Below are 15,103 nucleotides of genomic sequence, written 5' to 3' on the forward strand. Positions count from 1 at the left end.
TGGGATTCGAGATGGTCAGTGACCTGTTTGTTGACTTGGCTTTCGAAGACCTTAGATGGGCAGGATGGATATAGGTCTGTAACAGTTTGGGTCCAGGGTGTCTCCCCCTTTGAAGAGGGGGATGACTGCGGCAGCTTTCCAATCCTTGGGGATCTCAGACGATATGAAAGAGAGGTTGAACAGGCTGGTAATAGGGGTTGCAACAATGGTGGCGGATAGTTTCAGAAATAGAGGGTCCAGATTGTCAAGCCCAGCTGATTTGTACGGGTCCAGGTTTTGCAGCTCTTTCAGAACATCTGCTATCTGGATTTGGGTAAAGGAGAACCTGGAGAGGCTTGGGCGAGTAGCTGCGGGTTGAGTTTTTTACTCTGAGAATTAGAACATAACAGGTTAAAATAGTCTGGCATTTAAAAAAATACCAATAAAATAGCTTTGATGTCTCTGTGCGTTCCGCGTCTATGCCGTGGTTCTCCCATCCTCCTCAATTGTTCAAGTCACAAGCCTCCACTGATATGCAGGTATCTTAGCCAGCCAGCTAAAGTTGGTTATTTTAGCCTGCTAGTTAGCCTAGCCAGATAACTAGCAACAGCTTGCAAACCACCACGGTCTACATAGCTAAGTAGTAAGCTAGAGAACAACTAGTCTAGCATAGGCAGGAACCCACATAAAAGCAAGCAGATATAAATTAGAGAGAGTGGAAACTTACCGATTGACGGCTGAGTTAGCTACCAAAGAAGAGCCAAGGAGAGGCCTTTAGAGGGAGAGGCAGCTAATCCAATAGTGATATAGTGTGGTAATTTACCCGGTTTATCTCCATCACTGCTGACACTAGCGATGTACTGGTAGGTCGGTAGGAAACAGATTGCAGGCTTCACATTCACGCTCGGCACAGCACCTGGTTTCCGTCTCATTACGAATCTTGCATTCCACTGGTTATACTAAGCTTTTGAAGTCCTCCGGGGTGAATGAGCACCGCATACAGTAGAAGTGCTCGCTTCAACCTGACAAACTGATCCCATTTCAAAGCTAGCTTCTCGTTGTTGGGTCACAAATGACTCGTAACCCAGTCCTTGTAGGTATTACTGCACTAGCTACGGACAATGGAAAACTACTACAAACGCTCGACTACCACGCACAGGAGAAAATGCAGTTTTTGGAGTTATAGGTAACCACACCGTGACTAAATCTGACCACACTACGTTGTTACTTTGAGTAAACTCATGCTTCCTACCCTTTAAAGACAAAGATTCATTTTCATTGTTGTCAGCAGAAAAGATCCAAAGATACATTTGGAATAATGAGAGTAACAGATTTCAGTGTTGAATATTCCTGGGTAGAATATTGCATCCATACATTTTGTCATAAGCCTAAAAAGTCTGTTTCATATTGTGTTTGTACTGTGTAGGATATAACATTTCATAAATGGGAGATGGAAGACATGGTTGTATTTTGCTCCACCTCGGGTATGGGGCATCTCAAAAACTAAAGCCCCTTTTGAGAATAGCTCGTAGACAGGGTATAGGCCAGTTTGGTCCACCATACAAACAGGCTGCTCAGAGCCCTATACTACAAATGTAGTTTGAGGAGTTAGCGAGGTAACTTTGGTCAACTCGGAATAATATGTACAACGAAAATGGCTTAGCTTTTAGCCAGGTACATTTCTATGGTAACGAATCCTTCAGAACGAACCCTGGTCTGGTTTTCTAAGAGCATCTTAAGGCTAAGTGCATCGTTAGAACCTTCGTAGGCGACCCGGTAAATCTCCGCGCTGTTTCCAAAACCATCGTTAACGTTGCATTTCAAAATGATTGTAATCTAACTTCTGCCTTAGACCAATTTGTAACTTTAATGGATTACAGAGTTAATGTTTACAGTTAATTCATTGAGCTTTATCTACAGATATTTTCGTTAGTTGTTATGTAATTGTATTAGAATCCGTGTGTTGGGGATTGAGAGAACCACATACATTTTTATGTTGTATTGGTTGGTATTGGATTACGCTATTGACTGCAAGTTCCAGAATGCCTTGCGACAGGAGGTAGCGAGAGAACGCGCCAGTTATGTACAAGTGACAAGTGATTATCCTGACTTTCGATAGCAATTTAATGTTATTGTTTTGTAGAATCTAAAGTTGTTAAATGTAACGTGAACAAGTTGTATTACTAACATAAGCTTTCATTTCAAACCCGACGTCCCGAGTCATTACTTTGAAGGTGGCTGTTCTACGAGTGGTCTATAGAATAACTAAGTGCGTCCTTCGATGCTTTTTTGCCCTCCCGCTTCACTTTATACACAGAAGATCTCAGCTAAACATAGAATCACGTGGTGTAGCTCTGTGACAAAAGTTGACTACTATTACAAAGTTGCCAATGTCTTTGCAATGTATACAAACAAGCGACGTATAAAAATGATTAAAATCAAATGATGCATAAAGAGATGACTGCATAAAAAGCCAAGGCCTTGGCTCTTCTGAATGGTAGTTATAAATGCAGAGGTTGCACACAGTGCAACAATATGAAGTTTGAATATTTCTGCCATCCACGTACAAAAAAAACGGGTCCAAATAAATGACATTATTACGCGCTCCACCACCCATGTTATCTATAATTAAATGTCCATATGGGCTGTGTTATGTAGGTAAAACCTCTCGTTCTCTCAAAGAGAAGTAGTGAACGTAAAAGTTCCATCAGGAGTAACAACCTGGATTATCCAGTCCCAATACATTTTAATTACATTTCTACCTTTTTAGATTTTGTGGCACAGAGAAAGTCAAGATATCATACTATCATGTTATAAAAACTATCATGTTATAAATAATACTCTGATGTGAACTTGATAGGTCGATGTCCTCATTGTGGTTTTAGTCTGGTTTAATACGTTTTATGTACACACTTTATAATACTTATGAAATGCACATTGTTATATTTGGTAACACTTGCTTATTTTCCCTCGACTCCAATACCCATTCGATGCATTGGTGGAGCAGTGTCTACATAAGGGTGCAGGTTGTAAACACTCAAATCTCTGATGAAGGCCTTGAGGCCGATACTTAAAGCTTAATAAAGAGCAGTGATACTAGCAGGAGCAGTGTGTGGGTTTCTTCTATTTTTTAATTTTTTTTATCTTGAAATTAAATACAAAATGTAATCTGTGCTGACTGACTGTTGTTTTTGTACCATTGCGTCATTGAGGTATTTATAACAAACTCAAATGGCTCCATATTATTAGGTACTTGAATCAGTGTTAAGAGACGGGCTTGGCTGTGGTTAACATTTTATTATAGCATGTCATAGGTTATGTAAACCTTTATGCTTTTCTGTGCAATTTTTGTTATAAGTCTACAATCCATGGTGGACTGAACAACCTCAGCTTTGGTGGTCATCACCGAGACAGAGGTTCCAGTCAGGGATCCAGTCTGCAGCCCAGACCCTTTTTTTTCACATTCTCAGTGCAGGGATGAAGCAGGACCTGGGGCTGATAGAGATAGACCCTCCTGTTCCTATGATACAAACACCACAGTATCCATGATGAACAGAGCAGGTCAACCTGGGCTGCAGCCTTCACAGAGAGTTGTGGGAGACCCCCTGGTGGGAGTCTAACAGGAAGTCTCTTCTCCTTCAGGGTCTCGTCTAATGCCTGGTGACTGGGTTCATAGAAGACCTTGGTCTAGCCTTCCTCAGTTACCTCATGGTTACCCCACCAATACAGACATGGTCAGGATGGGCATTCACCACAAGAGGTACCTAGCCTATAACACAGCACACAATGCCAACAACACCCAAACAATGGCTAGAGGTCAAGGAGGGAGCTCAAGGACTAACCACATTGGTGGTATCTCCTGCTTCTACTTCCTGGGGTGTCATTGAGTCACAACGTGGAAGGCCGAGCATTAGGATGGAAGCTGACGAGACGTACGCATGGAAAGCGCATCGCCGAGACAAACTATGTGAAGAAGCACTCCGTTCACACCAAGGAGAGGCCCTTCAAGTGTAAACTATATGACAAGCGCTTCTCTTTCCTGAGTAACCTTGTCAGACATAGGAGTGTCCACAATGGGGAGAAATCTTAGAAGTGTGGTTTTAGATGTACACTTGGGATATCTGGGAACCATTCTTTAGCGCTGACATATTATAGTTATCATGTGAAGTGTCTTGGCGTAAGAGGGCAATTAACCACATACCCCTCATTAAAACTCTTTGTTAACTTATCATTTGAAACAGGCTTGAGTAAATACCTGTTTTTAGAGAGACAGTAAACCTTGGCTCGAACAAGTTAAATATTTACCTTACTGTTATGTTCTACTCTAGCCGACACACCGTTCTTTTGTAAAGAAGTCTGTTCTCAGCTTGAAAGATTTTGTTCATCAGGTTTGGTAGGTTACTTTCTAAGTGTAATCTTAGTTACTTGTCCAAATTTGTATTCAGTAATGTAACTTTTGGATTATGTGGTGGATATTATAAAATAAGGATTTGCTGGATTCCAAGTCAAAGTAAGATTCTTTATTTTTCTGAGCTCAGGAGAATAACAGAGTTACACAGCGCAGTCAGTCCGAATTCAGAAGCATTGGGTGATATTTCCCATTACAATTACCCAAACTCAGTAACGTAATATGATTACTTTGGTACTTTTGGATTACTTTCCCCTTAACAGGCATTAGAAGAAGACAAAATGTATCAATCAAACGCATTTGGTGTCATCAGTGGTCTCTGACTTGTGGTCAGAATCACATAGATGGAACAAACTTAAACTTGTACCTGTTTTCAATGCTGAATTGAATTTCAATGAGAAAACAATGAATTAAACCACACATTTGTTTCATTACAAAAACTGTCTGTCTGGTGAAGTCACAAAAAATATTGCATGTAACAGTTACATGACCTACAGCATGGTCAAACAAGGTAATGTTTCCGAGTTACCGCAAGTCGCAGCTCCATTTCAACATCATCTTATCACCTATGCTTAGTCTAATACAGTGACAGTGTAATACAGTGACAACTAAACAATACCAACAACAATTTATGAATACACGCCACTTCACCATCCATGAATGAATACACGCCACTAAATGCGTGTGTTAGTGAGTACATGTAATTAGTTACTCCCCAACACTCCCCAACACTAGTTGAATGGTAGTTATAAATGCAGAGGTTGCACACAGTGCAACAATATGAAGTTTGAATATTTCTGCCATCCACGTACAAAAAAAACGGGTCCAAATAAATGACATTATTACGCGCTCCACCACCCATGTTATCTATAATTAAATGTCCATATGGGCTGTGTTATGTAGGTAAAACCTCTCGTTCTCTCAAAGAGAAGTAGTGAACGTAAAAGTTCCATCAGGAGTAACAACCTGGATTATCCAGTCCCAATACATTTTAATTACATTTCTACCTTTTTAGATTTTGTGGCACAGAGAAAGTCAAGATATCATACTATCATGTTATAAAAACTATCATGTTATAAATAATACTCTGATGTGAACTTGATAGGTCGATGTCCTCATTGTGGTTTTAGTCTGGTTTAATACGTTTTATGTACACACTTTATAATACTTATGAAATGCACATTGTTATATTTGGTAACACTTGCTTATTTTCCCTCGACTCCAATACCCATTCGATGCATTGGTGGAGCAGTGTCTACATAAGGGTGCAGGTTGTAAACACTCAAATCTCTGATGAAGGCCTTGAGGCCGATACTTAAAGCTTAATAAAGAGCAGTGATACTAGCAGGAGCAGTGTGTGGGTTTCTTCTATTTTTTAATTTTTTTTATCTTGAAATTAAATACAAAATGTAATCTGTGCTGACTGACTGTTGTTTTTGTACCATTGCGTCATTGAGGTATTTATAACAAACTCAAATGGCTCCATATTATTAGGTACTTGAATCAGTGTTAAGAGACGGGCTTGGCTGTGGTTAACATTTTATTATAGCATGTCATAGGTTATGTAAACCTTTATGCTTTTCTGTGCAATTTTTGTTATAAGTCTACAATCCATGGTGGACTGAACAACCTCAGCTTTGGTGGTCATCACCGAGACAGAGGTTCCAGTCAGGGATCCAGTCTGCAGCCCAGACCCTTTTTTTTCACATTCTCAGTGCAGGGATGAAGCAGGACCTGGGGCTGATAGAGATAGACCCTCCTGTTCCTATGATACAAACACCACAGTATCCATGATGAACAGAGCAGGTCAACCTGGGCTGCAGCCTTCACAGAGAGTTGTGGGAGACCCCCTGGTGGGAGTCTAACAGGAAGTCTCTTCTCCTTCAGGGTCTCGTCTAATGCCTGGTGACTGGGTTCATAGAAGACCTTGGTCTAGCCTTCCTCAGTTACCTCATGGTTACCCCACCAATACAGACATGGTCAGGATGGGCATTCACCACAAGAGGTACCTAGCCTATAACACAGCACACAATGCCAACAACACCCAAACAATGGCTAGAGGTCAAGGAGGGAGCTCAAGGACTAACCACATTGGTGGTATCTCCTGCTTCTACTTCCTGGGGTGTCATTGAGTCACAACGTGGAAGGCCGAGCATTAGGATGGAAGCTGACGAGACGTACGCATGGAAAGCGCATCGCCGAGACAAACTATGTGAAGAAGCACTCCGTTCACACCAAGGAGAGGCCCTTCAAGTGTAAACTATATGACAAGCGCTTCTCTTTCCTGAGTAACCTTGTCAGACATAGGAGTGTCCACAATGGGGAGAAATCTTAGAAGTGTGGTTTTAGATGTACACTTGGGATATCTGGGAACCATTCTTTAGCGCTGACATATTATAGTTATCATGTGAAGTGTCTTGGCGTAAGAGGGCAATTAACCACATACCCCTCATTAAAACTCTTTGTTAACTTATCATTTGAAACAGGCTTGAGTAAATACCTGTTTTTAGAGAGACAGTAAACCTTGGCTCGAACAAGTTAAATATTTACCTTACTGTTATGTTCTACTCTAGCCGACACACCGTTCTTTTGTAAAGAAGTCTGTTCTCAGCTTGAAAGATTTTGTTCATCAGGTTTGGTAGGTTACTTTCTAAGTGTAATCTTAGTTACTTGTCCAAATTTGTATTCAGTAATGTAACTTTTGGATTATGTGGTGGATATTATAAAATAAGGATTTGCTGGATTCCAAGTCAAAGTAAGATTCTTTATTTTTCTGAGCTCAGGAGAATAACAGAGTTACACAGCGCAGTCAGTCCGAATTCAGAAGCATTGGGTGATATTTCCCATTACAATTACCCAAACTCAGTAACGTAATATGATTACTTTGGTACTTTTGGATTACTTTCCCCTTAACAGGCATTAGAAGAAGACAAAATGTATCAATCAAACGCATTTGGTGTCATCAGTGGTCTCTGACTTGTGGTCAGAATCACATAGATGGAACAAACTTAAACTTGTACCTGTTTTCAATGCTGAATTGAATTTCAATGAGAAAACAATGAATTAAACCACACATTTGTTTCATTACAAAAACTGTCTGTCTGGTGAAGTCACAAAAAATATTGCATGTAACAGTTACATGACCTACAGCATGGTCAAACAAGGTAATGTTTCCGAGTTACCGCAAGTCGCAGCTCCATTTCAACATCATCTTATCACCTATGCTTAGTCTAATACAGTGACAGTGTAATACAGTGACAACTAAACAATACCAACAACAATTTATGAATACACGCCACTTCACCATCCATGAATGAATACACGCCACTAAATGCGTGTGTTAGTGAGTACATGTAATTAGTTACTCCCCAACACTGCTGAACATAGGAGATTTCATGTATAATTTAATAAACTGTGCCGTATTTCAAAGAACAGCGCACAAACGTTTCATTTAACCACACCCTTTGCGCTATGACGCCAACCAATGAGATATTTTATTTTCCGTGTAAACGGAAGAACAATTTCCACGTTAGGGTTTTAATTGATCTAGTCGTTTATTAACACCCTATATATCAAAATGAATCTTAACTGCACATAATCACATACTTACATCAGGTAGTATTTCATTCGCGTTGTAGACAGGACTTGGTTGATATTTTATAGCTAACGCTAACAATGGCTAACTGTATGTTTTTTCACACTCAAATAGCCTCCATCATGGAAATGCTAGCAAATGCAGCCGTGGCAGAGATCTGTAAACTCGTAGACGACGACTATGCAGTATTTCGTTTAGAAATAACTAAAAGCCAAAAAGAAAACAAAGCAATGCGGAGGAAACTACAGCTACTGGAAATTAAGGTGGCACGGGAGCGCGCCGAGAGGACAACGCGAAAGCGCGTCCTCGACAGTCGTCCCAGTAGTGTCAAGATCCTCGACCGATACAGAGGAATGGCAAGAGGTACATTTTCCAGAATGTCGAGTTTATTTTTTACAGAGACAGTGCACATTAATCATTGTTTCAGTAAAAGTGCCGGTTTTGGTCAGCGGGCTAATTACAATACAGATACGAAATTAGCAATGAGCACATGCAAAGCAACACAGGACAAGCCACACGTAGCACAAAAAGCAACAAAACACAATAAATAAAAGCAACAAACAGTGTTTACACACCTCACAAACTACAGACAACAGATAATATGGAAAGCGGCAATACACAGCCAGGGATTGTGTTCACAAGTCTGATTGTCTTTTAGCCATGTCTCTATGTTTTTGTGATGGTGCAGTTATGTGTTTCTGATGGCAGTATGTTCCAGACATGGGAAGGTCTCACAGAGAAAGCAGTTTGACTAAAGGTGCTTTTCCTTAAGGGAACTAACTATACTGTCACTTCTCATGGGAGACATTGTGGCTGCTACCATGGGTTTGGGTTTTCTGTTTCACAAAAGTACTAAGTTGCGGGGGGGCCAGGCCGGTTAGGATCTTGAATACAAGACATGCGTTGGTGTGTTGCGCAAGCGTTTCTCAGATCTGAGGATGTAACAGGGATGATGTCTATCAAGCACTTTGAGAGCCTGTTTGTAGACAGACTGAATGGGTTTTTAATGTTGTACAGCAAGCTTGGGCCCAACTTGTCAAGCAGTATGTTAAGTAGGGGAGTAGCATAACATTGAAGTACAGTTTTGCTGCCTCTGTAGTGAAATTATTTCTAATGTATTGGAAGTTAGCTAGGTTCCACTGCGCATGTGTTTAGATGTCTTGCCCAGAATCAATGGTGGAAAAATTACTCAATTGTCATACTTGAGTAAAAGTAAAGATACCTTGATAGAAAAGTATTCAAATTAAAGTGTAAGTCACTCAGTAAAATACTGCTTGAGCAAAAGTCTAAAAGTATCTGTTTTTTTAAAATGCATCATACCGGCTGTGTTTGAAATCAAGTTTGAAATCTTGATTGCTGACAGTCCCAAAATGTTTTGCATATATCAACAATGGACTAATGAAACAAATACCAAAATATAGTTTTGGTTGGAGTTTCCCATGAAGTACAGTAATGGAAAAAGGTACTCAATATTCATACTTAAATACTATACATGAAATTCCTTATATTAAGCAAACCAGAGAGCATGATTTGTATTTTTTTACGGACAGATAGGGCAAACTACAACACTCAGACATAATTTACAAACTCAGTATTTGGGTTTAGTGAGTCCGCCAGATCAGAAGTAGTAGGAATGACATTGCGTTATATTGATAGGTGCGTGAATTGTACCATAATTCTGTCTGCCGGAGTATTTTTTACTTAAGTACTTTACACCACTGCCCAGAATTGGTTCTTGGTCAGTTTTTGGATAGTGTGCCATACTTCCCCTAATTACTTAGCTATCTTGAAAAACATTTTTATTTTACCAGGCAGGTCAATGAAGAACAAATTATTCTTGCATACAATATCATATTCTAACCAGATTCTTGATTTACTTAATTTCCTATTGTCATACTCAATTAAAATAATGTGATGCATGGAACATAATCAATCAATCAATTGATAGCATATCAAGAATTTATGAGAATTATTACCTGATATCCAGAGCCGGATCACCAAACGGGCATGCACAAGCTCTATTTTCATGTAATCTGACCAAAGCACCGGTTCCAATCCAAGTGCCAGTGCCATTTAGCAAACTCCAGGCGTTTACATATGTTGGATGACATGAAAATAGAGCTCTTTGGCCAGGCACACCAGTGGTGGGCTTGGTGTTGAAATGAGGATGCATGAGCAGAAAATAACCCCATACCTACAGTAATATATGGTGGTGGGTCTTTGATGTTATGGGGTAGTTTTGCTTCCACTGGTCCTGGGGCCCTTGTTAAGGTCAATGGCATCATGAACTTTACCCAGAACCAGGACATTTTAGCCAAAAACCTGGTTGCCTCGAACATGGCCGCAAGTGAATCTTCCAGCAAGACTATAACCCAAAGAACACATCAAAATCCACAAAGAAATCACAAAGAATTATAAAATCAACATTTTGCAATGGCCATCACAGTCTCCGGACTTGAAACCCATTGAAAACCTTTGGTTTGAATTTAAGTTGGCAGTCCATAACCGCAGACAAAGGATATCAAGGATCTGGAAGTATTCTGTATGGAGGAATGGTCTAAGATCCCTCCCAATGTGTTCTCCAATTCATAAAACATTTTAGAAAAAGGCTATGCGCCGTTATCCTCGCAAGGTAGGGTATTGAAAGGAATTGAAAACGAGTGTACAATTTTTTATGACTTGTTAAACAAAACCTCTATCTGAGCAATTGTAAGAAAATAATATAATTCCCCCCTTTTTTAAATTGCTTAGTATTTATCAAGGGTGTTAATAATTTCAGACCCCACTGTAGGTGCCCCGGGGCCCCAGATGTGCTAGTCCAGCCATGCTTACATCCTTGCCAATTGTAGACAGTGTCAATAGTGTACAATATATCATTGAGCATTGACAGTAGCTAACCTAACCACCCCTTTCCCCCCAATCACTCTCTTAGATGGAGGACATCTCACTGGAGGCCACAGGAGCTTTGTGAAGCCAGCAGAACATGTCTCGTGGAGAGATGACCAACCCATAGCTGTAGATGAGGGGAGTGGAACCTCAACCCAGCATGTTATTGTGATAGAGGTTAGTGCCATAGTGTAACTTAAAAAATTACACTACATCAAATGTGGCCTGTTTATTTCAGAAAGGCTCCCTTCAGCTATTCACTTGCTTACATGTACATTCTTATTTATCTGCCAAAGGGGAGCTTGTGACGACAACATTGTTAACCAACTCATGTACTGATAATAACCTCTCTTCTTGTCAGTCTGCAGATGCAAAGGCTGCAGGTTATGGAGGATTGTCTCTGGTCAAGCAGGAGAGGACTGAAGGAGAGGAGGACCCACGACACAGCAGAGACATCCAGACTGGAGAAGAGGCTGGCGTAGTGCCCCCTGTAGCCACAAAGATAATCGCCACCTCACCCCAGCCCAGGACCCGATGCAGCATCACGGAGTTCGGTGGAAAACCAACCGCCGTCCTCAAGTCAGAGACAGACACAGAGACTTTAACTGTAACACACAGGCTTTTACACACAGGATCTGACCACAGATCAGACACAGAGAGACTGCAGCTGGGACCACTGGGCTGTCATCCTGCTCCCGGCTCAGAGTATTTACTTTATGGTAATCCAAACCCAAGGACCGTTCATTCCCATCGGGACGCAGGTGATGTGTTAGAGACTGGCAATGATCCGTCTTGTTCTTACACTACAGAGATGGACCCTGGCAACATGCCCTTGGGTTTAGAGACACAGACTTATCTGTCTAGAGGGGACTGGAACCAGTACAGTAGTAGTGTATACTCTGAAGGGTGCCTAGATAAGAAAGGGGAGATTATAGTCGTAGATGAGGTGACTGTGAAAGTGGAGGGTGACGCTCCTCTGACATGGAATGTAGACGAGACTCACTTAGGAGAAGGACACTCACAAGGCAGAGATTTATTAGATTACAGGGAAAGTTTAGAGACAAATCCATATGTTTCGACCCACTCCCCTTTACACAAGCTCAGGCGTCGCGACCCAGTGTCCATGTCGATGGGGCCTTCCGATCAGGTATTGAACTCAAACGACAGGGCTAGAGCCGAGACTCAGGGAGGGGGAGCCACGTCAGGCAATAGTAAAGATAAACCTTTCCTCTGCAAGCTCTGTAACAAAAGCTTCAGCTGCCTCCAGAAGGTGGAGATCCACCAGAGGGTCCACACAGGGGTGAAACCCTTCAGCTGTACCCAGTGTCACATGTGCTTCGCCCAGGCTGGTGACCTGAAGAGGCATCACAGGGTCCACACAGGGGAGAAACCGTTCAGCTGCCACCTGTGTCGGGCCAGTTTCTCACACTCGTCAAACCTGAAGAGGCACCTGAAGGTCCACACAGGAGAGAGGCCGTTTGCCTGTACGCACTGCAGGAAGAGGTTCTCAGAGAGGAGATACCTCAGGATACACCAGCAGAAAAAACATTCCACTGTATAACATAGAAAGTAACCATTCCACTTGATAGCTTCTGATGTTTAGATCAAACCCTGCATTAAAGACAAGATTCATTTTAATTGTTGTCAGTGGAAAAGATCCACAGATGCATGTGGAATAACGAGAGTAAATGATTTCAGATTGTTTAATATTCCTGGGTAGAATATTGCATCCAGACATTGTGTGATATATATTGTGTTTGTACTGTGTAGGCTATTTGATGTTCACAAATGCCTGTTTCATTACTTACATTCAACTACTTAATTATATTCAAGACTTTTAATGAGAAAATGAATGCAGTTTATCAAGTTCATGCAGATGTTTTGCTGAGACGTGTATGTGTGGTTTTCATATGGTGTATTTGAAACGTGTTTTATTTAGTTAACACAAAATGGGACTTCATTCTGACCTTCTTCATTCTGACTTACATTGAATCTCTTTTTAGTATACATCACATTTGATCTCACCCTTTTCTGCATACACCAGACAGCGCTTTATAACCAATACAGGGACAGAAAGTAGCCTATGAATGGGAGGCTAGGAGCCATTTACAGTGCCTTCAGAAAGTATTCACACCCCTTGACTTTTTCCACATTTTGTTCTGTTACTGCCTGAATTTAAAATATATTTTTTGTCACTGGCCTACACACAATACCCCATAATGTCAAAGAGGATTTATATTTTTGTGGAAATGTAATAAATTAATGTAATAAAAAATGTAATGTCTTGAGTCAATAATATTCAACCCCTTTGAAATGACAAGCCTAAATAAGTTCAGGAGTAAAAATGTGCTTACGAAGTGACACAAAGAGTTGCATGGACTCACTCTGTGTGCAATAGTAGTCTAACATTATTTTTCAATAACTACCTCATCTCTGTATCACACACATACAGATAATATGGTCCCTCAGTCGAGCAGTGAATTTTCAACCAGAAAAACCAGGGAGGTTTTCCAATGCCTCGCAAAGATGCATATTGGTAGAAAACAAAAAAAAAAGGATAAATAAAAAAGCAGACATTGAATATCCCTTTGAACATGGTGATGTTATTAATTACACTTTGGATGGTGTATCAATACACCCAGTCACTACAAAGATACATGCATGGATTTCACCATGAGGCCAATAGTGACTTTAAAACAGTTCCAGAATTTAATGGCTGTGATAGGAGAAAACCGAGGATGGATGAAAAGCATTGTAGTTACTCCACAATACTAACCTAGTTAGAGTGAAAAGAAGGAAGCCTGTACAGAATGCAAATATTCACACATGCATCCTTTTTGCAACAAGGCACTAAAGTAATACTGCAAAAAAATGTGTTATGTTTGGGGCAAATCCAATATAACACATTACTGAGTACTACTTTCCATATTTTCAAGTATAGTGGTGGCTGCATCATGTTATGGGTATGCTTGTAATTGTTAAGGACTGGGGAGTTCAGGATAAAACAAATAATGGAATGGAGCTAAGCACAGACAAAATCCTAGAGGAAACCCTGGTTCAGTCTATTTTCCACCAGACACTGGGAGATTTATTCACCTTTCAGCAAGACAATAACCTAAAACACAAGGCCAAATCTACACTGGAGTTGCTTACCAAGAAGACAGTGAATGTTCCTGAGTGGACGAGTTGCAGTTTTGACTTCAATCTGCTTGAAAATCTATGGCAAGACCTGAAAATGGTTGTCTAGCAATGATCAACAACCAATTTGAGAGATCTTGATGATTTTGGAAATGAATATCGGGCAAATGTTTCACAATCCAGGTGTGGAAATCTCAAAGACTCGCTGCCAAAAGGTGCTTCTACAAAGTGTTGACTCAGGAGGGTGAATACTTATGTAAATTAGATATTTTTGTATTTAATTTTCAATAAATTAGAGAGCATTTCTAAGAACATGTTTTGACTTTGTCATTATGGGGTATTTTGTGTAGATTGGTGAGAAACATAATTTTTTAACCATTTTGAATTCAGGCTGTGGAATAAGTCATGGGGTATGAATATTTTCTGAAGGCACTGTACATATTTTGTGTCCTCCACCAATACGGCGGTCGTGGACATATTTTAGGACTTCCAGAGGACCATCAACCTTTTGAGTTTGCTGACTTTTCATACACTTACTGTGTATTGAGTGAGCGACAGGGAGAATAAGCAAGAGAGAAGGGGGAGAAAATTTACATGACTCACCAAGGGAGTTCTGTTGAATCAGGACACAAGGGCTTTGCACCTGAAAAAAAGGCTAGTTAAAAGGATTTTATTTTCTTTACAAGCTTCTATTATTAGAAGCAGTACTATATCAATTGGATCGACTTACACTAAGATAATGCAATCATGGGCAGATGAATAGCCACCATGCTTCTACACCTGCATTGCTTGCTGTTTGGGGTTTTAGGCTGGGTTTCTGTACAGCACTTTGAGATATCAGCTGATGTAAGAAGGGCTTTATAAATACATTTGATTTGAATAGCATGTCTCTTTGGGAATCCAATCTCAGTGAGACCTGATGCAGAGAAAACACGTTAATGGTCATCAGCACAGCTAGTACAAGCCTAGCTTTTACCAAGCTGGTTAGTAGGGATCAATACACATTGAAGATCAAGGATTCAAAGTGGGGAAAAAAAAACATTTTGCACACAATTTGCCAATCACTAAGGATTTGGAGGTGTGGTTCTGCTCTCTTC

General features: G+C 40.5%; 2 protein-coding genes across 5 annotated transcripts in view; one reads left to right on the forward strand and one right to left on the reverse strand.

Annotated features, from left to right (window-relative positions):
• Window positions 1-15,103, reverse strand: part of LOC110498461 (zinc finger and SCAN domain-containing protein 2) — a 771,911-nt gene that overhangs the window by 312,171 nt on the left and 444,637 nt on the right. The gene's annotated exons all lie outside the window — the stretch shown is intronic.
• LOC118941337 lies at window positions 7,891-13,094 on the forward strand. The gene is made up of 3 exons (XM_036953783.1): window positions 7,891-8,345; window positions 10,915-11,045; window positions 11,230-13,094. Exons 1-3 carry the CDS (start codon window positions 8,063-8,065, stop codon window positions 12,427-12,429), a joined length of 1,614 nt encoding a protein of 537 aa, XP_036809678.1. The 5' UTR covers window positions 7,891-8,062; the 3' UTR covers window positions 12,430-13,094.

Source organism: Oncorhynchus mykiss, chromosome 19, assembly GCF_013265735.2.
Source record: "Oncorhynchus mykiss isolate Arlee chromosome 19, USDA_OmykA_1.1, whole genome shotgun sequence".
NCBI classification, from domain to species: Eukaryota; Metazoa; Chordata; class Actinopteri; order Salmoniformes; family Salmonidae; genus Oncorhynchus; species Oncorhynchus mykiss.